The 26,825-nt window shown below is 41.2% G+C and overlaps 1 protein-coding gene across 6 annotated transcripts in view; it reads right to left on the bottom strand.

The window, feature by feature from the left end:
• sorcs1 (sortilin-related VPS10 domain containing receptor 1) overlaps positions 1 to 26,825 on the bottom strand; it is a 664,251-nt gene that overhangs the window by 52,164 nt on the left and 585,262 nt on the right. For all 6 annotated transcript variants that reach the window (XR_009816964.2, XR_009816965.2, XM_061977167.2 and 3 more), the window contains 2 exons: positions 16,905 to 17,091; positions 12,580 to 12,713 (listed from right to left, as the gene is read on the bottom strand). Coding sequence is in view for 4 of the 6 variants with exons in the window: in XM_061977167.2 (XP_061833151.2) it covers positions 12,580 to 12,713; positions 16,905 to 17,091 (321 nt within the window). In the remaining 2 variants the exon portion in view is untranslated. The remainder of the gene's footprint in view (positions 1 to 12,579; positions 12,714 to 16,904; positions 17,092 to 26,825) is intronic.

Here is a 26,825-nt window from a genome sequence, read left to right as displayed (position 1 = left end):
TCATTGTACTCCGTTTATATTTACATCTAACACAACTTCCCAACTCATATGGAAACGGGGTTTGTAAAAGCTTTTTTTTGGACACTGAATAAATGTACCTTATTTTTCGGACTATAGGGCGCACCGAATTAAAAGGCGCCCTATAAATAAAAACATAAATATAAAAAAATATATAAAGGCGCCCTATAAATTTTCATACAAAAGTTGCATTGGATTATAAGGCGCATTAAAGGGGTCTGTGGAGGGGGGTGTGGTCGACGCACCTCCTGCGGGAATGGAGTGTGTATGGCCCGGCTTCGAAGCCCAGCTGACAGGTGAGTAGATTGCCCAGTTGGGACTAATTATATAATCACCTGTCGCCTTTATCAGCAGGGCCGCGGCCATGAGTGGAAAGGGCGGTTGAGAGCAGAGCGCGCACACCCGAAAACTGAAAGAACAACCGACCACGAGCACACAAGACTGAAAAGTCCTGCACACGAGTGTATATGAAAACAAAAGACTTGTTCAAACCTGCTACCCGGGCTCGAGAAGATCTATTGGCCTCAGGAGAACCCTACTCGCATAGAGAGACGTTCACAAGGTCATATTATGATTTTTTTTCTGAATTTAAAACCCTATCTTGTGGTCTACATAACATGTAATGGTGGTTCTTTGGTGAAAGTGTTGCATAGATGATGTTTTACAGATCATCTTCAAGTCGCTTTCTGAGCGTCTCTTCAGGATGCGGCGTTTTGTGGGCGGTCTTATTTACGTGGCTCACCTTCAGCAACGTCTTCTCCCCGTCATCTTTGTTGTAGCGGTGTAGCATGCAAGGACGGGAGTGGAAGAAGTGTCAAAAGATGGAGCTAACTGTTTTAATGACATTCAGACTTTACTTAAATCAATAACGGGCTCATCCGTGGCTCAATAATGCAACATCAACGCCGGAAATGTGTCCCGTGAAAAACCGTCCGACCGGAACCCTCTAAGAACTCAAGTTTTGTGGGTGAATTATGTAAATCCACTACATCTTATAGCGCTTTAATAGCTAATCTTACAAACATAAGTAAGAACTTTACGCCACTTTATAGTAGACCGCGGCCATGCGCCTCCACAGCTGGCGGAAATCATCAATCAGCACACCTGCCAGTGATGAAGGAGCTACCTTCATAAGCTTGGACAACCTGGCATGCCGCCGCCGGAATATAGTCTTCTGGTACTTTGTAAGCATCCCGTGTCTGGCTTCCATCCCGCAAACTCGCTCTTCCCCTGTGACTTCCGTGTTTCCGTTGTGTCTGATGTTCCTGTTGTCTTCCCGCAGCGCTTCCCGTGTTCTCCTGTGACCCCCTGTTGTTCCCCTTGCCTCCCGGACTACTCTTTTGGATTCTCGACCTCCCGTTTACACCATACACCCTCTTGGATCTAGTTCACACTTAATTTCCTTAGTTTATATTATTGTTTTATTATTCTATATATATGATATATAGATATATATATAATAAATCTTTGGACATTACTGCATACTTGCCAACCTTGAGACCTCCGATTTCGGGGGGTGGTGGGTGGGGGGCGTGGTCGGGGTGGGGCGGGGGCGTGGTTGGGGGCGGGGCTCAGAGGGGAGGAGTATATTTACAGCTAGAATTCACCAAGTCAAGTATTTCATACATATATATATGTATATATATATATATATATATATATATATATATATATATAAATATATATATATATATATATATATATATATATATATATATATATATATATATATATACTGTATATATATATATATATATATATATATATAAAGAAATACTTGACTTTCAGTGAATTCTAGCTGTATATATATTTATTTTATTATATATATATATATATATATATATATATATATATACACACAATATATATATATATATATATATATATACACACAATATATATATATATATATATACACACAATATATATATATATACACAATATATATATATATATATATATATATATATATACTTTCAGTGAATTCTAGCTGTATATATATTTATTTTATTTTATATATATATATATATACATATATATATATATATATATATATATATATATATATATATATATATATATATATATATATAAATAAAAGAAATACTTGAATTTCAGTGTTTATTTATTTACACATATACACACACATAACACTCATCTACTCATTGTTGAGTTAAGGGTTGAACTGTCCATCCTTGTTCTATTCTCTGTCACTATTTTTCTAACCATGCTGAACACCCTTTCGCAGGTACCCAGAAAGGTTTCAAGTACCACAAAAAAACTGAATCTCTGAAGACAGTATACAAATCTGTGTTAAAGGTGTACAAATACTGTTTGTATAATAAGCATGTTATTTTTTTACAAATGAGGGTTAAGAGTTCAGTACTAAAACAAAAAAAAAAAAAGAATGTGGCTTAAGTACAGTTTTTTAATTGAGCTGCTGCATTTTTTGGTTGGGTTGTTTATTTATTTTGAGTAACTTCTATACATTTCTAAAAGGGGAATAATGTAATAGAGTTATCTATGTTTGTCTGTTGCCATCTCCTGGTGAATGTTGGCTATAGTGTACTGGGGTTACTTTTTGGTTGGCCAACGATTTACGTGGTGTTGCGCACCTGACGTCACTCAGGTCCGCATGGAGCTGGAGGGGGCGTGGCTTCCAACTCCGCCTGAATTTCGGGAGATTTTCGGGAGAAAATTTGTCCCGGGAGGTTTTCGGGAGAGGCGCTGAATTTCGGGAGTCTCCCGGAAAATCCGTGAGGGTTGGCAAGTATGCATTACTGTCCCCTGGTGTCAGTTGCCGTCATCTTCCCCTGCATACCATAAAAGTACCAGAAGGTAAGAAAAGTTCGTTTTGCATAATATTGCGCAACAAAACACCAGATGTCTGCTAATAGGTGCTATTTTGCGGTCCTCATACACACAGCATAATAATACTCGTATGTTTAATGCGCCGACAATCCAAGACGACAATTACTGGCGTCATCTTGCAGTTTACACCTATCTCTTATGTGTGACTGCCATCTACTGATCAAACTACTGCACCAAATAAAATTGCTTCGAGGTCGGTAAGCACAACCTGAATTATACCGTACATTAGGCCAGTGGTCCCCAACTTTTTTGTAGCTGCGGACCGGTCAACGCTTGAAAATGTGTCCCGCGGACCGAGTATTTTTTATTATTTTTTTAAAATAAAGAAATACAATCATGTGTGCTTACGGACTGTATCCCTACAGACTGTATTGATATACATTGATATATAGCATATATATTGTGTTTTTATGTTGATTTAATAAAAAAATAAAAACTTTTTTTTTTTTTTTTTTTTTTTTTTTTAATTCCTTGTGCGGCCCGGTACCAATCGGTGGTTGGGGACCACTGCAATAGGCGCACCGGGTTATAAGACGCACTGTCGATTTTTGAGAAAATGAAAGGATTTTAAGTGCGCCTTATAGTCCCAAAAATACGGTAACTGAATTTTTTGCATTTTAATTTTGTGAACTGATTTTTTTTTTACATGAAACTATGCTGACAATTGAATTGAAAAATATTCAGTGTTTTAAAATTCAGTGTAAAAAAAAAATCAGTGCTGAAAAATTCAGTGTGGAAAAATGTGCTGTTTAAAAAAAGCAAGACTCACTTCCGGTAAATTAAGACAAAAGCAATCTATCCTGTCTCAGAACCAGCCAATGAGGTGTGAAGTTTGAAGTCACGTGACGCCAGTCTTGCAAATCAGCATAAAAAAAATGTCAGTTAACTGGGCTACCTGGGCATAATAAACACATTCAGTTCATAAAATTAAAACGCAAAAAAAAAATTGTTAGATATATTTAGTGTCAAAAATAAGATTTTGTAATAAAGACACAAATTAACCTCCTTACTATCCGGTACACCTGTTGGTGCTGAAACAAACACACACACACACACACACACACACACATATATATATATATATATATATATATATATATATATATATATATATATATATATATATATATATATATATATATATATATATATATTAAAACAATAATTTATTGAATTGATTAATCTATTGATTGTTTCAATTAAATATTTAATCAGGAGATTTCATTAATTTTTGGATGCCTGTTTTTAGTTTTAGTGGTGCAAAGCATTTTACAGTGAATTCCCCCAAAATACACCAACAATTGTCTTATATATGTAAAAACTCTAAATGCATGTTGTTCGGTTGAAATCCAATTATATTACTCAAAAATGTTTTACTTTTTTGGCATCCTGGTGAAGCACTATTGATGCCTTTTCATTTTTAATTCGCACAGTTTACAGATTAAATGGACCAGGGCCTCTTTTCCCCTCCAAAGGATTGTTTTTCTACGGTGTTTTGATGAATGTTGTATGCTGCCAATTGCGATACGGATCATCAATAAGCTGATGCGGAACAAGAATATGCGTCTTTTCCTTTTCTGTGCATTCTAAATAGTGAAAAAGTGCTAGTAAGAGCAGCTTAAAATGCAGCTAATGGGGATTCATCTATTTTTCCTATAAAACCCTATAAAAACATCCAAACATATTGTATATAAACGCTGTAAGTATATGGAATGTAGTAACAGTCTAATTCACAACATGTATTATTTACAGTATTTTGGTCATTTTAAGCATTACCGTAACTTCTTCCGCAGTGATCAGTTTTGGGTCCAAAGTTTTTTTATTTGATATATTAATGATCTGCGTAATGTCTTAAAATGCTCAAAGCTGGTCCTATTTGCAGATGATACACATATTTTTTTTTTTCTGATAGTAACTTGAATAGACTTATTGATACAATCACTTTAGAAATGAAGAAAATGCAAACGTGGTTTAAAAGGATCAATTTGTCTCTAAATTTAAGTAAAACACATTTGGAAATAAAAAGATAAATACACAAATACAAATCATGGTTGAAGGGATTAATATTGAGCGAGTTGAGTAAAGTAAATTCCTCGGTGTAATAATAGATGAAAAATTTTATTGGAAAGCACATATTATATATGTTCATTTGAAATGATCAAGAAGCAATGGAGTGCTGGCTAAAGCACGACAAGAGCTAGATGGAAAATCTCTAGCAACTATACTATTCACTCATGTGAAAGGTATTATGCAGAAGTTTGGGGAAATAATTATAAAACCAACATATATCCCTTAACAATCTTACAAAAACGGGCACTTAGAATTATCCATAATGTGGGGTTCGAGGAGCACACCAATAGCTTATTTTTAAGGTCAAAACTGTTAAAATTTCCTGATTTGGTAGAATATTTGACAGGGTTTATCATGTTTAACCCTTGTGTAACATTCATATTGTTGTTACTCAGCCAGCGTTTGTGGGTCTGATGGACCCGTTGCATTTTGTGGCTTTTAAAGGGGAACATTATCACCAGACCTATGTAAGCGTCAATATATACCTTGATGTTGCAGAAAAAAGACCATATATTTTTTTAACCGATTTCCGAACTCTAAATGGGTGAATTTTGGCGAATTAAACGCCTTTCTATTATTCGCTCCCGGAGCGATGACGTTGACGTCACATCGGGAAGCAATCCGCCATTTTCCATTTTTTCGACTGTTTTCCGTACCTTGGAGACATCATGCCTCGTTGGTGTGTTGTCGGAGGGTGTAACAACACGAACAGGGACGGATTCAAGTTGCACCAGTGGCCCAAAGATGCGAAAGTGGCAAGAAATTGGACGAAATTTGTTCAAAATACGAGGCTGTGGGGAAAGCTGACGAAATGGTCAGTCGTTTGTTCCGCACACTTTACCGACGAAAGCTATGCTACAACAGAGATGGCAAGAATGTGTGGATATCCTGCGACACTCAAAGCAGATGCATTTCCAACGATAAAGTCAAAGAAATCTGCCGCCAGACCCCCATTGAATCTGCCGGAGTGTGTGAGCAATTCAGGGACAAAGGACCTCGGTAGCACGGCAAGCAATGGCGGCAGTTTGTTCCCGCAGACGAGCGAGCTAAACCCCCTGGATGTCTTGGCTCACACTGTCCCTTATGCCACCGAAGATGATCAAGAGAAGAATATCGACCCGAGCTTCCCTGGCCTGCTGACATCAACTCCAAAACTGGACGGATCAGCTTTCAGGAAAAGAGAGCGGATGAGGGTATATGTACAGAATATATTAATTGATGAAAACTTTATTCATTACTCGCGGTTTTACGTAAATGATTATACATAAACTGTTTTTACCAATAATTTAGCTAATTTAGCTCATTTCGCTAGCTGTCGTGTTGTTTTCGTCGGTTTCGCTTGCATACGGTTCAAACCGATATGGCTCAATAGCTTCAGTTTCTTCTTCAATTTCGTTTTCGCTACCTGCCTCCACACTACAACCATCCGTTTCAATACATGCGTAATCTGTTGAATCGCTTAAGCCGCTGAAATCCGAGTCTGAATCCGAGCTAATGTCGCTATACCTTGCTGTATTTGTTTGTATTGGCATCACTATGTGACCTCACAGGAAAATGGACGGGTGTATATAACGATGGTTAAAATCAGGCACTTTGAAGCTTTTTTTAGGGATATTGCGTGATGGGTAAAATTTTGAAAAAAACTTCGAAAAATAAAATAAGCCACTGGGAACTGATTTTTAATGGTTTTAACCCTTCTGAAATTGTGATAATGTTCCCCTTTAAGAATTGGATGTTTCTCTTCTTCAATAGTAATCTTCATTAATAGTTTTGATATTCGGTGCAATATCCAATAGCAATGATGCGTTGGTTATGAACCCTTCTGAAATTGTGATAATGTTCCCCTTTAATGCCTCACAATCAAACACTTTTATGTGAAAATACTGAACAGATGTTTACCTTATCCCAATAAACATCTGTTCAGTATTTTAACATAAAAGTGTTTGATTGCGAGGCATTAAAAGCCACAAAATGCAACGGGTCCATCAGACCCACAAACGCTGGCTGAGTAACAACAATATGAACGTTGCATGGAAAATTTCTCTGCGAGTTTCTGCATCCCACAGGGATTCTTCTTTTGTGTTTCTGCACATGTTGTTCCCACACAAGGTTGCAACATTGTTTGTCAACACTGTCTGCTCTCATTTTCTCGCACATTTCACCCATTGATGTTCTGTGTACCTGCACTCTGTCCTCCTCCTGTCTAGGCCTGTTGTGTGTGTGTGTGTGTGTGTGTGTGTGTGTGTGTGTGTGTGTGTGTGTGTTACACAGAACATCAATTTCCACACTTCTATTAGCCCCGGGTCCAGTGGACCCGGACATCTTATATGTAATAGAAATGTGTAGGGTGGGTGTATGGTGTGTGGCAGGGGTCGGCAACCTTTACCACTCAAAGAGCCATTTTGACCCGTTTCCACAAATTAAAGAAAACAATGGGAGCCACAAAACTCTTTTGAAATTTAAAATGAAATAACACTACATACAAAGTTTTTTTTTGCTTTGTGCTATGTATAAACCAGGGGTTTCAGACACGCGGCCCGTACCTTAATATGGAAATGTAATGTTAGTGCGGCCCGCGAGTTTTATATGAAGGGCACTTGACAGAGTCACACTTGCCAACCCTCCCGATTTTTCCGGTAGACTCCCGAATTTCAGGGAAACCATTCTCTTGAATGTATGCTGATTTTCACCCAAACAACAATAATAAGGGCGTGCCGTGATGTCACTACCTTTAGCGCCCTCTACAGCTTAAACAAACAGCTTGCCAGCCCAGTTACATGTTATATGAGGCTTCTGCAGACACACATAAGTGAATGCAACACATTTCGGGAGAACATCCGCACCGTAACGCAACAGAACAAATACCCAGAATCCCATGCACCCCTAACTCTTCCGGGCTACTTTATACACCCCCGCTACCACCAAAGTCCGCCACCCCAACCCTGCCCCCCCACACATCAACAACACCCCCACCCCCCGTGCGTAGATTGAGGTGGGCGGGGTTTGGTGGTAGCAGGGTGTGTAATGTAGCCCGGAAGAGTTAGGGATGCATGGGATTCTGGGTATTTGTTCTGTTGTGTTTATGTTGTGTTACGGTGTGGATGTTCTCCCGAAATGTGTTTGTCATTCTTGTTTGTTGTGGGTTCACAGTGTGGCGCATATTAGTAAGAGTGTTATAGTTATTTATACGGCCACCGTGTGATCTGTATGGCTGTTGAACAAGTATGCCTTGCTGTCACTTAGTGTGTGAGCAGACGCCGCATACAAAATGTGACTGGGCCGGCACGCTGTTTCTTTGGTGAAAAAGCGGACGCGACGACAGGTTGTAGAGGACGCAAAATGCAGTGCCATCACGGCACGCCCTCAATTTTGTTGTCCGGGTGAAAATCGGAGAATGTTTGCCCTGGGAGAGGCAGTGAAATCCGGAAGTCTCCCGGAAAAATCGGGAGGGTTGGCAAGAATGCAGCTGAGCCGCATCAGAGTGGTCAAAGAGCCGCATGCGGCTCCGGAGCCACGGGTTGCCGACCCCTTGGTGTGTGGTCATTAGATATGTATTCTGATATATGAGCCAAAGTCAGTGAGTCTCAGTTTGAAAAATTTATTAATTGTATAATTTTTCTTTTAATAAAAAATGAAAATGTGTCCCACAGACCCGAACACCACACACAGGTTAAAGCAATAAGTTAACAATTGCCTGCAAATATTCAAAGTTTATCCACAGAAAGAGATGTGGGCTACAACCTCAGAGGAACGGCAAAATATAAACACACGCTTTAGCACTTTAGCACAAGGAAACGTTTTTGTGTCTCAGTCTGTGGGGTGAGAATATGGAACAGCCTGATGTGACAAACTCAAACACTTTTCTAACATTGAGCATTTTAAGAAATTGTACAAATCTAATATTTTGGTTCGGTATAGTGAGGTCTAGGCTTGTTTTGAGTATGAGTATGAATGACTTATGTGACTTACTTATGATGATATATTGAGAATTGTAAGCACGTTGTTCTGGGCAAATCGAGTTATGCGGATCCAGAGGAATGTGATAAAATGTGGTTCAGAGGAAACTGGATCTTAGTATAAGTAACTACAGTATGTAAAAAAAGTGTATATTTCTTCCCATTACCCTTTTGAGATATGTAACATTTTATTTTCTTAACTAAATTGTCTTTTGTGAAATAATATTGCCATTGAGCACAAGACTGCTCTCTGGAGATATGTATGTATATGATATGGAACTGACTATGACAGACTCAATAAACAATATTAATTTCCTGTGTGCATTGATTTTTCAAAGCAAATAACACTATTTCCAACCACAACATCAAAGAAAAGAGCACTTTCTGTGGCTGACTTGGTGAGAGCCTCGGAGCGTTATCATGTAGCACTATTGCTAGACGTTTCAAGCAAGAACATGAAACAGAGACTTGAAATGTCAGCTCTCACTTGTATTTTTTAGCACAGGGCTCTCATTGAACTGCTAAATTCAGAATAATCCTCATTCCTCATATTAAAATGTTTCCTAGTGATGTTGCGATAGTCTAGGGCCGTGTTCCATCCATCCTTCCATGTTCCTCCGCTTATCCGAGGTCGGGTCACAGGGGCAGCAGTCTAAGCAGAGAAGCCCAGACTTCCCTCTCCCCAGCCACTTCGTCCATCTCCTCCCTAGGGATCCCGAGGCGTTTCCAGGCCATCTAGGAGACATAGTCTTCCCAACGTGTCCTGGGTCATCCCTGTGGCCTCCTGCCGGTCGGAGGTGTTCGGGTGGCATCCTCGTCTGGCTCCTCTCGATGTGGAGGAGCAGCGGCTTTACTTTGAGCTCCTCCCAGATGACAGAGCTTCTCACCCTATCTCTAAGGGAGAGCCCAGCCATCCAGTGGAGGAAACTAATTTCGGCCGCTTGTACCCGTGATCTTGTCCTCTCGGTCATAACCCAAAGCTCATGACGATAGGTGAGGATGGGATCAAATGGGAAATTAAGAGCTTTGCCTTCTGGCTCAGCTCCTTCTTCACCACAACTTATCGATACAGCGTCCGCATTACTGAAGACGCCGCACCGATCCGCCTGTCGATCTCACGATCCACTCTTCCCTCACTCGTGATCAAGACTTAGAGGTACTTGAACTTCTCCACTTGGGGCAAGATCTCTTCCCCAACCCGGTGATAGCACTTCACCCTTTTCCGGGCGAGAACCATGGACTCTGACTTGGAGGTGCTGATTCTCATCGCAGTCGCTTTACACTCGGCTGCGAACCGATCCAGTGAGAGCTGAAGATCCTGGCCAGATGAAGCCATTCGGACCACATCATCTGATGCCGTGCTTAATTTGTTTAAAGACAAGAGCCATAAAGTATCAAGTTTATAGCATGTACATTTTTAAAGTTCACCAACTTCTCTGCCTGGTGCCACAACCTTTTACTGTACAGGTGAGAGTCATGCTTTGTAACCTAGAATTATTGTTTCTTTATTTAATGGTAGGTTGCAACCAACTTTATTAGCAGTTCAGGCTCGTCAGTAGCTTGATACTTGCTAGTGGTCAGAGGAGGAATCTGAATAAGGCCAAAAAAAACAGTGTAAGCTCCAACAATAACAATGTCGCTATTTTATCGAGCTGCTCTAGCCTTATTGTCCCAGCAGGACTCTGAGGTCTTCGGACCAGCTCCTCATTGCTGTCCCAAAAACTAGTCTGTCATCCCATTGGGTTGAGTTTTTTTCTTGCCCTAATGTGGGATCTGAGCCAAGGATGTCGTTGTGGCTTGTGCAGCCCTTTGAGACACTTGTGGTTTGGGGCTCTATAAGTAAACATTGATTGATTGATTGAAACGAGAGGAGATAGAACCTTTTCAGTGGCAGGGCCCAGACTATGGAACAACCTTCCATTATCTATTAGGTCCTACCAGTCTCTGAGCCAATTTAAATCTAGGCTAAAAACATAGTTTTATTGCCTGGCATTCAAATCCAGTTAGACAGTATATTTTGGTTCTTTTTATTTCTTGTTTTATCCTTTTTATTTATTTATTGAATTTTGTATTTGAAGGTATATTTTATTCATCCTTCAGTGTTACCATGCAAATGTGACACTATGTGCCCCTGGTCTAGCTCCATCCTATCTTGCCGATTGTATTGTACCATATGTCCCGGCAAGAAATCTGCGTTCAAAGAACTCCGGCTTATTAGTGATTCCCAGAGCCCAATAAAAGTCAGCGGGCTATAGAGTGTTTTTTATTCGGTCTCCAGTACTATGGAATGCCCTCCCGGTAACAGTTAGAGATGCTACCTCAGTAGAAGCATTTAAGTCCCATCTTAAAACTCATTTGTATACTCTAGCCTTTAAATAGATCCCCTTTTATAGACCAGTTGATCTGCCGTTTCTTTTCCTTTCTCCTCTGCTCCCCCCTATCCCTTGTGGAGGGGGAGACACACAGGTCCGGTGGCCATGGATGAAGTGCTGGCTGTCCAGAGTCGGGACCGGGGTGGACCGCTCACCTGTGCATCGGTTGGGGACATCTCTGCGCTGCTGACCCGTCTCCGCTCGGGATGGTTTCCTGCTGGCCCCACTATGGACTGGACTCTCACTATTATGTTGGATCCACTATGGACTGGACTCTCACAATATTATGTCAGACCCAGTCGACATCCATTGCATTCGGTCTCCCCTAGAGGGGGGGGGGGGGGGGGGGTTACCCACATATGCAGTCCTCTCCAAGGTTTCTCATAGTCATTCACATCGACGTCCCACTGGGGTGAGTTTTTCCTTGCCCTTATGTGGGCTCTGTACCGAGGATGTCGTTTGAGACACTTGTGATTTAGAGCTACATAAATAAACATTGATTGATTGATTGATTGATTTTCTTAGATCATCAGTGTGTGAATGTGTGAATGTGGAAATAGTGTCAAAGCGCTTTGAGTTCCTTAAAAAAGGTAGAAAAGCGCTATGCAAGTACAACCCACTTACCATTACCATTTCTTATGTCTGCACAACACTTTGGGCAACTGGGGTTGTTTTTAAATGTGCTATATAAATAAATAAACTGGACTGAACTGGTTAATATGCAGGGCACATCATTCAAATGGAGCGTTGTTCGCGGTTTTTGGATGTTTTTTTTTTTAGAGTGCTTTATAAGCAGAAAAGTAGAATCCCAATGACCCGCATTGTTGGTCATCTCGACTGGCGGTTTTTCACTATTTAAAACGCACAGAAAATGAAAAGACATGTGATTTTGTCTCACAAGGATTGTGCATGATGATGGGCAAAATCCATTCTACACACTCTATAGATTATTCTCTTTGCCTTCTACTGCGCAGCGCATGTCTCCTCTACCTCGTCTGCATCGATTAGTGTATTTTTGCCTCTGAGTTGGACTTCTCCCAATAAGTTTGGTTTCTTATTTGTACTTTACTTTTCTTTGTCAGATTCCCTGTGGCCTTTTGTTAAATAATAAATATATTGTCAAATCCCAATGCCTTCTCTGTTTGCACTTGGTAGTCCTACTTCCGGTGTAACCATCAGTCGTAACATCATCATCATCACCAGTAAACAAGTTGTAGTCATTGGAGAAGCACTTCTATAATTCAATATGTACTTACAGTAAATGCCAATGTGCAGCATTAAATATACAATACCTCAGTGTTATTTTCAATCCACCAGATATAGGTTACTGTTCCCACTTGGCCGGGCCACAGAACTGCTGTCAGGTTCACTTCTTTATTCCGTACAGCCACAAAGGGAGCCGAGAGATGGATGTACTCCAGCTGACCTACTCAGGCACACAGATGAGTCATAAGGTAAATCCAACACAATCTAGGGACAAACTGTATCATATAAATGCTCTTAAGATATGCGGTGTTCAGTATTCGGAATGCTTGTGTGCTATTTATTATCAGTGTCATGCCTGGTCTGTGGTGGTCCCCATAAGCCACATAGAACTGATGGATCATGGACGGCAACCAGGCTTACTTTAAGCACTGCATCAGTCATCTTGTAAACCCGAGTGGTACTCGAGTGAAAATTGATGATATGGGAAATGCTCTGTACGTAATGGTTTTGATCAAGACAGTAATATGGAGAGATAAAAGGACAGACAATGTCTGTACACAATGCAACGGTTTTCAGCAAAAGGGATAAAAAAACTAAAATGTATGAACAAACGATTTCCTGATCGACATTTTTGGCCTCAGATCTGATCTGATATTCAGTCCTGATCTGATACTTTATCCATCCATCCATCCATCTTCTTCCGCTTATCCGAGGTCGGGTCGCGGGGGCAGCAGCCTAAGCAGGGAAGGCCAGACTTCCCTCTCCCCAGCCACTTCGTCCAGCTCCTCCCGGGGGATCCCGAGGCGTTCCCAGGCCAGTCGGGAGACATAGTCTTCCCAACGTGTCCCGGGTCTTCCCCGTGGCCTCCTACCGGTCGGACGTGCCCTAAACACCTCCTGAGGGAGACGATCGGGTGGCATCCTGACCAGATGCCCGAACCACCTTATCTGGCTCCTCTCGATGTGGAGGAGCAGCGGCTTTACTTTGAGCTCCCCCCGGATGACAGAGCTTCTCACCCTATCTCTAAGGGAGAGCCCTGCCACTCGGCCGCTTGTACCTGTGATCTTGTCCTTTCGGTCATAACCCAAAGCTCATGACCATAGGTGAGGATGGGAACGTAGATCGACCGGTAAATTGAGAGCTTTGCCTTCCGGCTCAGCTCCTTCTTCACCACAACGGATCGATACAGCGTCCGCATTACTGAAGATGCTGCACCGATCCGCCTGTCGATCTCACGATCCACTTTTCCCTCACTCGTGAACAAGATTCCGAGGTACTTGAACTCCTCCACTTGGGGCAGGGTCTCCTCCCCAACCCGAAGATGGCATTCCACCCTTTTCCGGGCGAGAACCATGGACTCGGACTTGGAGGTGCTGATTCTCATCCCAGTCGCTTCACACTCGGCTGCGAACCGATCCAGCGAGAGCTGAAGATCCTGGCCAGATGAAGCCATCAGGACCACATCATCTGCAAAAAGCAGAGACCTAATCCTGCAGCCACCAAACCGGATCCTCTCAACGCCTTGACTGCGCCTAGAATTCTGTCCATAAAAGTTATGAACAGAATCGGTGACAAAGGGCAGCCTTGGCGGAGTCCAACCCTCACTGGAAACGTGTCTGACTTACTGCCTGCAATGCGGACCAAGCTCTGACACTGATCATACAGGGAGCGGACCGCCAAAATCAGACAGTCCGATACCCCATACTCTCTGAGCACTCCCCACAGGACTTCCCGAGGGACACGGTCGAATGCCTTCTCCAAGTCCACAAAACACATGTAGACTGGTTGGGCAAACTCCCATGCACCCTCAAGGACCCTGCCGAGAGTATAGAGCTGGTCCACAGTTCCACGACCAGGACGAAAACCACACTGTTCCTCCTGAATCCGAGGTTCGATACTTTAGTTTAGTTAATTAGTTAGTTTATTATAATTTCTTCAGTCAATGGTCAACAAAATAAACAAACAGTTTTACATAAACAAACAGTTGTACATTCATAAATTAAAAATGTTGCAGACCGAAAGGGTTTAGGCTGAAGTTGAACACTTATTGCGCCTAACCCTATAAACAAAGTCAAATACAAGATGAGCTTCCAATACTTGGTATTACATTTCTGATATTGAATACTACATACACTTTTCTAATCAAATAAAGTGGTCCGTGCACAAAAACTAAACAAAATCAAAAACTGGCTCACATTTCAAATCCTTTGGGTTTTGCCCTTAAAGCCTTCATATATCCAGAGACTGACTCCCTCAGTTTGTAAACAATAACAACCACAGAAGGAAGATTTTGTAATAATAAGAATAAGAAAAATATCGATCTAATCACTTTAGTTTTGTTTATATATGGATTAGGGTTGTACGGTATATCGGTATTAGTATAGTACCGCGATACTAATGAATCCGCCAACCACCCATCCCCCCCGACTTTGAATATGACCAATGTATGATCAATGTAACTACTTGGTATCGGATTGATACCTACATTTGTGGTATCATCCAAAACTAATGTACAGTATCAAACAACAGAATAATTAGTGATTCTTACATTTTAACAGAAGTGTAGATAGAACATGTTAAAAGAGAAAGTAAGCAGATATCAACAGTAAATGAACAAGTACATTAATAATTAATTTTCTACCACTTGTCCTTAATAATTTTGACAAAATAATAGAATGAGAAATGACACAATATGTTACTGCATATGTCAGCAGCTAAATTAGGAGCCTTTGTTTGCTTATTTACTACTAAAAGACAAGTTGTCTTGTATGTTCATTTTATTTAAAGGGGAACATTATCACCAGACCTATGTAAGCGTCAATATATACCTTGATGTTGCAGAAAAAGACCATATATTTTTTTAACCGATTTCCGAACTCTAAATGGGTGAATTTTGGCGAATTAAACGCCTTTCTATTATTCGCTCGTGCCGTCACATCGGGAAGCAATCCGCCATTTTCTCACTTTCATCGGTGTGTTGTCGGAGGGTGTAACAACACGAACAGGGACGGATTCAAGTTGCACCAGTGGCCCAAAGATGCGAAAGTGGCAAGAAATTGGACGCAATTTGTTCAAAATACGAGGGTGTGGGGATAGCCGACAAAATGGTCAGCCGTTTGTTCCGCACACTTTACCGACGAAAGCTATGCTACGACAGAGATGGCAAGAATGTGTGGATATCCTGCGACACTCAAAGCAGATACATTTCCAACGATAAAGTCAAAGAAATCTGCCGCCAGACCCCCATTGAATCTGCCGGAGTGTGTGAGCTATTCAGGGACAAAGGACCTCGGTAGCACGGCAAGCAATGGCGGCAGTTTGTTCCCGCAGACGAGCGAGCTAAACCCCCTGGATGTCTTGGCTCACACCGTCCCTTATGCCACCGAAGATGATCAAGAGAAGAATATCGACCCTAGCTTCCCTGGCCTGCTGACATCAAATCCAAAACTGGACAGATCAGCTTTCAGGAAAAGAGAGCGGATGAGGATATGTCTACAGAATATATTTATTGATGAAAACTTTATGTATTACTCACGGTTTTACGTAAATTATTATACATAAACTGTGTTTACCAATAATTTAGCTTAAAAACATTTATTTTTTTCAATCATTCGAGTACATTCAGGTAGTCTTGTGTAATGCAGTATTTTGTGTCTATTTAGGTATGGTTAACCTGAGTGCTGAAATCGTGGAAAAATATATGTTCTTAGCGCGCCTGAAATGGGCTGTCTGCACTCTCAAAGTGCATGTTGTTGCCAAATGCATTTCATATGCTGTAAACCTAGTTCATAGTTGTTAGTAATTATCTTATCAGACAGTGTTAAGCCGCTGAAATCCGAGTCTGAATCCGAGCTAATGTTGCTATATCTTGCTGTTCTAGCCGCCATGTTTGTTTGTATTGGCATCACTGTGTGACGTCACAGGAAAATGGACGGGTGTATATAACGATGGTTAAAATCAGGCACTTTGAAGCTTTTTTTAGGGATATTGAGTGATGGGTAAAATTTAGAAATAAAGTTGGAAAAATAAAATAAGCCACTGGGAACTGATTTTTAATGGTTTTAACACTTCTGAAATTGTGATAATGTTCCCCCTTAAGGACAAACTTGCAATAAAAAACATATTTAATGTTATGGTATTTGGTAAAATAAAGCCAATAATGCAATGTTTTGTGGTCCCATTATTTCGAAAAGTATCAAAATTATTTTGGTACTGGTACCAACATATTGGTATTGGGACAACACTAATATGGACACTACATGGATACTACACTAGGTATCGATCGTATTTCCTTTTCCCCTAGTGTTCCAGTGACAACGATAGCTGGAGGATTCTTGGTTTATTTTCTGCCGGGACATCTCTAGTATGAACATAGTTGTAAACCCAAATTAGAAAATGGTATACATCTTACATAATATGTGTAGGTGGAGTATGGCAGTCTCTGAGCCAAGGCTATTCTCCCCCACAGCAGTCACCCGGAAGATACCGGCTGTCTTGTAGATGTATTTGATCCCATCCTCAATTGAGCTTAGATTGGAATAAGTCACAGCGTGACCGTCGCCAAAGTCCAGCGTAATGCTAGTCCGTGCCCCGTCTCCCTGTAATAAAAAAAAACAGGTGTAAGTACTTTTACTCTTGTTTTCAGTAGGGTTTTTTGCCTTTTGGTTTGGGACCCTTTGGGACTGTGCCACAACGGGTGGCACTTTTCGTGACTTCTGCGGGGCTTTTTTGTGAACTTCTGGATCTGCCCCTCGGGCAGATGGGTTTCTGTCACAACAGAGTCCGTTTGGAGAGACTGGAGGAGATGCGGATGAAGAGACAGGGCTGCGGAGCTAGCGCTGAGTGCAGGGACGGATGGGCTTTACAGTGTCTTGGCTGAAAGAGCAGGTATCGGACACTTCGGTCTCCTTGGACGTACCCTCGCTCATCCATGCGGACTGGACACTGGCCGAGAGTTGGTGGGCGGACGAGGGTGGAGTCGGCTCTCTTGGTTGCTTTGTTGGGTCTGCTCCTGTCTATGGCCATGCTCCCCCGCACCCCAGCAGACGATGGTTTGGAACACCGCAGAGGCCACCACAGTGTATATGTTTTGTTATTGTTTTACTTTTGTGGCTGTGTGTTGAAGTGGCTGGATGCATCAGCTCTGCTCTTTTAATGTCTTCAATGTCCTTTGTGTTCTTTGATATTTCCCTCTTAAACACATGTTTATGTGTGCTATGCCTATGAGTTTTTTCTCCCACTTGCCCTCAGTCTGGACCCCCTCTCCAGGGGGACAGGATTAGACTGAATTTTTTTTTTCCCTCACCCCAACAGCGTTTACCTGTTTCTCACCTTTTTTTTAAGGGTTGCCGGAAGTTGGCAGATTCGTCAGCGATCCTGTTCTGTCTCCCTGTAATGTTTGTCTGCTCTTGAATGGGATTGTGCTGAAAATCTTAATTTCCCCTCTGGGAATATTAAAGTTAGAGATGTTCGACAATATCGGCCTGCCAATATTATTGGCCGATAAATGCTTAAAATGTAATATCGGAAATTATCGGTATCGGTTTCAAAAAGTAAAATTATTTACTTTTTAAAACGTCGCTGTACGGAGCGGTACATATCTGGTAAAACACGGACGTAGGGTTCAGTACAGAGCAGTTGCGTCTCCCAGTCAGCAGCCCCTCCCCTCTCCCACACACAACACAGGAATTGCAGCACGACTGCAGCATGAGAGGTTTACTGGCGACGCTTGATGACCTCATCAAACCGCCGCGAGCGCAGCATAACAACAACAAGAGTGTGTTGATGCCGGTGCTGTAGCCGTGGCTAACAAGCGAGCTCGCTCGGTGACTGATTAACGACACCATGTCTATGATTTGGGATTATTTTAAAGTGTGTCTGACGGATAAAACACTGGCAATTTGCAATGACTGCAAAAAGTTGGTTATGCGAGGAGGAACCAAGACGTCTTCCTTTAATACGAGCAATTTGATCTCCCACCTCTTCAAGAATCATAAGGAGATACACGATGAATACAAGCGGAAGATGGACGTGAGCCCAGTTTACAATTCCCTGTTATACAGTATGCCAGGCAGTCTTGCACTAAAGGAGGACTATGTTATTGTTTACTTTATGACTCTAGTATACTCTGGACTGAAGCTGTGTGCCTTCATTGTTTTTGTAGCTGTTGTTTTGAGGCATGTTTAAAAAAAAATAATGCACTTTGTGAAAGTCAAAGTATAGTATTTCCCATAGTTGTAGTAGGTATCAGGATTATCTCAGGGAGAGCATGTCCCAAATTCCAAGCTGCTGTTTTGAGGCATGTTAAAAAAATTTATGCACTTTGTGACTTCAATAATAAATATGGCAGTGCCATGTTGGGACTTTTTTCCATAACTTGAGTTGACGTTGTTCTCTAATTTTGGAAAACCTTGTTGCATTGTTTAATGCATCACAAGAAAATTAGGCATAATAAGGTGTTAATTCCACGACTGTATATATCGGTATCGGTTGATATCGGACTCGGTAATTAAGAGTTGGACAATATCGGAATATCGGCTATCGGCAAAAAAGCCATTATTGGACATCTCTAATTAAAGTATTTCTGATTCTGATTCTGATTTAATTCATGTATGCATCTATTTTCTTCCATATACACTTTCAGGACTGAGTCAAGGGGGAGAAATTTCAGTTGGACAGACCTGGGCCAGTTGCGTGAGGCCAATCCATACTTGCCAACCTTGAGACCTCCGATTTCGGGAGGTGGGGGGTGGGGGGGGTGGTCGGGGGTGGGGCGGGGCGTGGTTGGGGTGGGGGTCGTGGTTAAGAGGGGAGGAGTATATTTACAGCTAGAATTCACCAACTCGAGTATTTCATATATATATATATATATATATATATATATATATATATATATATATATATACGTATATATATATATGTATGAAATACTTGACTTTCAGTGAATTCTAGCTATATATATATTTATTTATTTTATTATATATATATATATAAATAAAAGAAATACTTGAATTTCAGTGTTCATTTATTTACACATATACACACACATAACACTCATCTACTCATTGTTGTACTTGAAAGTACAATGCAATACAATTCCGGGGCCATGGCACCTATCAAATACACAGTAATGAAAACACAGTTGTTCTACTAACTATACTGTGTGTTATGAGAGTAGAGTATGTGTGTGTGTGGCCCTTTAACAGGTGACAGCATGTGAGGTGAGTGACGTCAGTGAGTGTGTGGGCGAGAGAAGAGAGGGAGCGTAGCGTGAGTGCGGGGAGGGACTAGTTGGTTTTGTGTTGGATTGGCTGTGTGCAAGCAATCAATAAAGCAAGATTTGCAACTAATCGCTGGACTCATCATTCACCCTAAAGTCGTCCGCTGTGGAGACCCACTGCCGGCCGGGTAAGGTGAAGGGTGTTGCCCCGAGCATACATCGGCCCTGGAGAAGTGTCTCCCCTGCGCTCTTCGACTACGGTCTCTTCTTCTGCTTCGTCTCCTTGTGTGCGCACACTGGACTCAGGTCTGCATGGAGCTGGAGGGGGCGTGGCCTCCAGCTCCGGCTGAATTCCGGGATATTTTCGGGAGAAAATTTCTTCCGGGAGGTTTTCGGGAGAGGCGCCAAATTTGGGGCGTCTCCCGGAAAATCTGGGAGGGTTGGCAAGTATGAGCCAATCATAAATTACAAAATACATTTTAAAAAGTATCTATGTCAAGTGTGCAATACAACAGAGCTGCTTTTGTTTTGAAAAGCGTTATTTGTAATACTTCCGTGTGGACGTATGCACGTGCGGGATTGTGAGTGAATGTGAACAGCAGCAATCACAAATTACAAAATAAATTAAAAAAAAAAAAATCTATGTCGTGCGTGCAATACAACTGTGCCGCTTTTATTTTGAAAAGTGCTATTTATGGACGTATGTCCGTGTGTAACCTGTGAATGAAGGTGCACAGCGACAAGTGATGCCCGGTTACTCCCGAGATGTCAGCTCACGCAAAAAAAAAAAAAGTGATGACGAATGCCGTGTTTCCAATCTGCCAAGTATTTCTTTACAGAAATGAAAGGTAAAGCTGTGTGCTTAATTTGTGGTACACAGGATGCTGTGTTTAAAGAATATAATTTGAATTGCCACTACACGACAAGCACGAGGAAAAATACTGGAATCTGTCTGATGAAGAGCGTTCAAAGGAGGCTGATGCGTTGATGGTAAAACTGCAAACCCAACAAGGACCTTTTTGCCTAATTTCACACCCCCAGAGATGCAGCTGTCGGGACAAGTTTCGTCATTTCTCACAAAATCGCCAGAAAAAGTAAGGCGTTTTCTGACGGAGAGTTTATTAAGGAGTGCTTATTGGACTCTGTTGGGCTGATATGCCTGGAGAAGAGGGGCTCACTTGACAACGTGTCACTCTCCCGACGCACTGTAACGAGGCGGGTTGAGACCATCGTTGGAAACTTGGGAGCTTCAGCTGAAGAACAGAACGGCCGACTTTGACTGTTTTTCGCTGGCTATGGATGAGAGCTGCGATGTACGTGACATCGCCCAGTTGCTCATCTTCTTGCGTGGGATAACTGCAGACTTTCAAATCACGGAGGAGCTGGCAGCCATGTAGTCAATTAAAGGAACAACCACAGGTAATGACTTGTTCACAGAGGTAAATGCGTGTTTGGACATGTTAGGACTGAAATGGGCCCTGCGATGAGGTGGCGACTTGTCCAGGGTGTACCGCGCCTTCCGCCCGATTGTAGCTGAGATAGGCTCCAGCACCCCCCGCAACCCCGAAGGGTATAAGCGGTAGGAAATGGATGGATGGATGGATGGATGGAGGACTGAAATGGGACAAGCTGGCAGGTGTGACAACAGATGGTTGTCCAAATCTGACGGGGAAAATGTTGGACTTTTAAATGATAAAGTGACAGAAATTAACCCTGTGCAGAAATTGATATTTTTGCATTGTATTATACATTAGGAAGTGTTGTGTAACACAGTGTTAAAAATACAACCATCAAAAGCAATCTGCTTTTGTATAAAGTTAAGTTAGGTTAAATTAAATGATCATTATTATTCTTAATTATTATTATTATTATTATTATTATTAATCTTACGGTACATCAAAAATAATATTGAGCAAAATTTAATTGAAATATTGTCGATGTGGCCCTCCAGCAGTGCTCGGGTTGCTCATGCGGCCCCCGGTAAAAAATAATCGCCCACCCCTGATCTAGGAGATTGTCTGCAGTAGAGGAGCAACGTTCATATATTGTCAATATTCAGTGTTTTATTATTCATAGTTAATATGCCCGGAACAACTCACGTAAGGAGGAATCTGATCTTGTTCCTCCTGATATAGAGAAGCAGCGTCTCTACTCTGGGTTCCACTCTTTAAAGGGTTACTCAGCCACTTTGCGAAACAAACAAACATTAGCTGCTTGACTTTTGTCCTTTTGTAAACATGAGTGAGGGGAAGAATTGAGATTGACCGGTAAATTGAGAGCTTTGCATTCTGGCCCAGCTCTCTCCTCGCCCTGACAGTCCAATAAATCAAGCACATTATTGCAGACGTTGCACCAATCCACCCGTCAATCTCAAAATCCATATTTCTATCATCTGTTATGTGAACAACACCCTGAGATATTGGAGCCCCTCTAACTGAAGTAGGATATTATTCTCCAATTGGAAGAGTGCAAGCCACACTGGAAAAACTGAAATCTAAGATAAATATCTCAAATAAGGGTGATATATGTTTATTTTCTGTCTGATAAGATAATTCTTCTCACAAAGCAGATTTTATGTTAGTGTTTTACTTGAGATATTACAGCTTGTTGCTGAGATGTTATGGCCTATATTGAGTAAAACATGCTTGAAACTAGAATATCAACTGATGCAAAGCTGTGTCATCAACACTCACAAGTATAAAACTACTTTTTTAAAGTAATTTCTTACTTCAAGCATGAAAAAAAAATCATGACTTTGACCATACTTGCCAACCTTGAGACCTCCGATTTCGGGAGGTGGGGTTGGGGGGCGTGGTTGGGGTCGGGGCGTGGTTCAGGGGGGAGGAGTATATTGACAGTTAGAATTCACCATTCTACATCCTGAAAATATGCAAACTGTGTTTAGATAATAGATACTTCAAACTTGCATAAATAAATATTAAGGAATATAACATAACTTGGCTTCTGAGAACTTCAAAATGTAATGAATAAAATGCTAAAGTTGTTGATAAACAAGCAATTATTTTAATAATTAAATATGGTCATTTTAAATGAATTTTTATGATCATTTAAAATTTATTATTTCAAATATGTTTATTTTAATGTATAATTCTATGGCTGGATGTAATAAGGAGTCAGAAAAAATACAAATAAAAATACAATTAATTTTGATGTTTTTAGCAAAATATAGTAAAAATCTATTTAGTTTATTTTATTTTTTTAAATAGATTTTTAGGTAAGATAAACATAATACAATTTATCTCTAGTCTGGATGATTTAGTTCTTGTCACCCTGTTGTCCTCCCGTCGTGAAAAAAGGCTGTCCTCACTCAGGTCCGCATGGAGCTGGAGGGGGCGTGGCCTCCAGCTCCGGCTGAGAATCGGGAGATTTTCGGGAGAATATTTGTCCCGGGAGGTTTTCGGGAAAGGCGCTGAATTTCGGGAGTCTCCCGGAAAATTCGTGAGGGTTGGCAAGTATGACTTTGACACAATTGTATCTCATAATTAAAACAGATGACTTTGCTGTTTTATTTTCAATGAAACAATAGAAAATAAGTACTCATATAGTAGTACAGTTGGCACAGTACAGTAAACTGACAGTTAATATTTAAACATTTAACTTGTGATATTTCTTACAATTTTGAACAGAAATAGTTCATGCACATTCAGATAAATTCTTCAAAATTACAATAAAAAAGAGCATGCACTTGGCGCGATGATGTCATGTTGTCGATGGAAAAATGCATTTTTAGACCTTATGATTTGCCTGAGCGGCTAGAAGACCCCGAAAGTAACAAGCGGTTGCCTTGTTGCCTTTCCATTAAGAACAATAAATTAGTTTTAGTATAAGTTTGCTGGTTTCAAGAAATGTAATGCCGAGCGCATATCATTATGTCAAGATAATGGCACTAGCGTTTACTTAATTTAAGAATATTTTTCAACATATTGAGCAAAGAGGTCTCTTTTTTTTTTTCTACCAAGAAGAGTGCACTTGTTATTAGTGAGAATATACTTATTTTAAGGTATTTTTGGGTCCATTGAGGTTAGCTAATTTTACTTGTTTTGGAAAGTCTTGACAAGCCAAATGTACTTGTTCTATTGGCAGATAATTTTGCTTAGTTCAAATAAAATACCCCTCATTTTGTTTTTGTTTTCTTCTTGTTTTTGAACACTGACTTTTTGCAGTGCACCAATTAATGACTGTCATCCCCAAAATGTCAGGGAGGGCTGACATGTAAAATAAAACATTAAAACAATGATAACACTGTGTTATAAACGGGCGTTTTGGATAGCAGCATCACACTAATAAAATACCACGACATATTGTAGTTGTCGCTCAACTTAAAGGCCTACTGAAACCCACTCCTACCGACCACGCAGTCTGATAGTTTATACATCAATGATGAAATCTTAACATTGCAACACATGCCAATACGGCCGGGTTAGCTTACTAAAGTGCAATTTTAAATTTTGCGCAAAATATCCTGCTGAAAACGTCTCGGTATGATGACGTCAGCGTGTGACGTCACAGATTGTAGAGGACATTTTGGGACAGCATGGTGGCCAACTATTAAGTTGTCTGTTTTCATCGCAAAATTCCACAGTATTCTGGACATCTGTGTTGGTGAATCTTTTGCAATTTGTTCAATGAACAATGGAGACAGCAAAGAAGAAAGCTGTAGGTGGGAAGCGGTGTATTGCGGCCGACTGCAGCAACAACACAAACACAGCCGATGTTTCATTGTTTACATTCCCGAAAGATGACAGTCAAGCTTTACCATTGGCCTGTGGAGAACTGGGACAACGGAGACTCTTACCAGGAGGACTTTGAGTTGGATAGGCAGACGCGGTACCGTGAGTACGCTTCCAAACATTTGATCGCTTGCCCGTACGTGCGTGCCGCTATGTGCATGTCACGTACGTAACTTTGGGGACTTTGGGGAAATATATGTGCTGTATGAACTTTGGGGAGGTGAACGGTACTTTGGGCTGTGGGATTGAGTGTGTTGTGCAGGTGTTTGAGTTGTATTGGCGGGTTATATGGACGGGAGGGGGGAGGTGTTTGTTATGCGGGATTCATTTGTGGCATATTAAATATAAGCCTGGTTGTGTTGTGGCTAATAGAGTATATATATATCTTGTGTTTATTTACTGTTTTAGTCATTCCCAGCTGAATATCAGGTCCCACCCGCCTCTCACAGCATCTTCCCTATCTGAATCGCTCCCACTGCCCTCTAGTCCTTCACTCTCACTTTCCTCATCCATAAATCTTTCATCCTCGCTCAAATTAATGGGGAAATCGTCGCTTTCTCGGTCCGAACCGCTCTCGCTGCTGGTGGCCATGATTGTAAACAATGTGCAGATGTGAGGAGCTCCACAACCTGTGACGTCACGCTACTCGTCTGCTACTTCCGGTACAGGCAAGGCTTTTTTATCAGCGACCAAAAGTTGCGAACTTTATCGTCGATGTTCTCTACTAAATCCTTTCAGCAAAAATATGGCAATATCGCGAAATGATCAAGTATGACACATAGAATGGACCTGCTATCCCCGTTTAAATAAGACAATTGCATTTCAGAAGACCTTTAAGACCTAACTTTCATCTTAATAATTACAATATTTTCTTCATTACAAGACTTATACATGTCACAATGTTGAGTAATTTTGATAAAAATGTTCAATGCCAAAGTATCAAATCATAAGGTTGATGCATTTTGCCGTGAGCTTGCACCTAGTGGTTAGAGTGTACGCCCTGAGATCGGTAGGTCGTGAGTTCAAACCCCGGCCGAGTCATACCAAAGACTGTACAAATGGGACCCATTACCTCCCTGCTTGGCACTCAACGTCAAGGGTTGGAATTGGGGGTTAAATCCCTAAAGATGACTCCCGGGCCCCACCACCGCTGCTGCTCACTGCTCCCCTCACCTCCCAGGGAGTTATCAAGGGTGATGGGTCAGTGGTACTTTACCTTACAATGTTTTAGATCAGCGGTCCCGAGCCACCGGTCCTGAGACCGGTACCGGTCCATGACGCATTTGCTACCGGGCCGTACAGAAACATTAATTAATTGTGAATTATATTTACAAACCCCGTTTCCATATGAGTTGGGAAATTGTGTTAGATGTAAATATAAACGGAATACAATGATTTGCAAATCCTTTCCAACCCATATACAATTGAATATGCTACAAAGACAACATGTTTGATGTTCAAACTGATAAACATTTTTTTTTTTTTGCAAATAATCATTAACTTTAGAATTTGATGCCAGCAACACGTGACGAAGAAGTTGGGAAAGGTGGTAATAAATACTGATAAAGTTGAGGAATGCTCATCAAACACTTATTTGGAACATCCCACAGGTGAACAGGCAAATTGGGAACAGGTGGGTGCCATGATTGGGTATAAGAGTAGATTCTGTGAATTGCTCAGTCATTCACAAACAAGGATGGGGCGAGGGTCACCACTTTGTCAACAAATGCGTGAGCAAATTGTTGAACAGTTTAAGAAAAAACATTCTCAACCAGCTATTGCAAGGAATTTAGGGATTTCACCATCTACGGTCCGTAATATCATCAAAGGGTTCAGAGAATCTGGAGAAATTATTGCACGTAAGCAGCTAAACCCGTGACCTTCGATCCCGCAGGCTTTACTGCTTCAACAAGCGACATCAGTGTGTAAAGGATATCACCACATGGGCTCAGGAACACTTCAGAAACCCACTGTCAGTAACTACAGTTGGTCGCTACATCTATAAGTGCAAGTTAAAACTCTCCCATGCAAGGCGAAAACGGTTTATCAACAACACCCAGAAACGCCGTCGGCTTCGTTGGGCCTAAGCTCATCTAAGATAGACTGATACAAAGTGGAAAAGTGTTCTGTGGTCTGACGAGTCAACATTTCAAGTTGTTTTTGGAAACTGTGGACGTCGTGTCCTCCGGACCAAAGAGGAAAAGAACCATCCGGATTGTTATAGGCGCAAAGTTGAAAAGCCAGCATCTGTGATGGTATGGGGGTGTATTAGTGCCCAAGACATGGGTAACTTACACATCTGTAAAGGCGCCATTAATGCTGAAAGGTACATACAGGTTTTGGAGCAACATATGTTGCCATC

Source organism: Nerophis lumbriciformis, linkage group LG16 (genome assembly GCF_033978685.3).
Source record: "Nerophis lumbriciformis linkage group LG16, RoL_Nlum_v2.1, whole genome shotgun sequence".
In the NCBI taxonomy this organism is placed as follows: Eukaryota; Metazoa; Chordata; class Actinopteri; order Syngnathiformes; family Syngnathidae; genus Nerophis; species Nerophis lumbriciformis.
The sequence above is the reverse complement of the archived record's forward strand: the minus strand, read 5'-3'. Positions and strand labels throughout refer to the sequence as shown.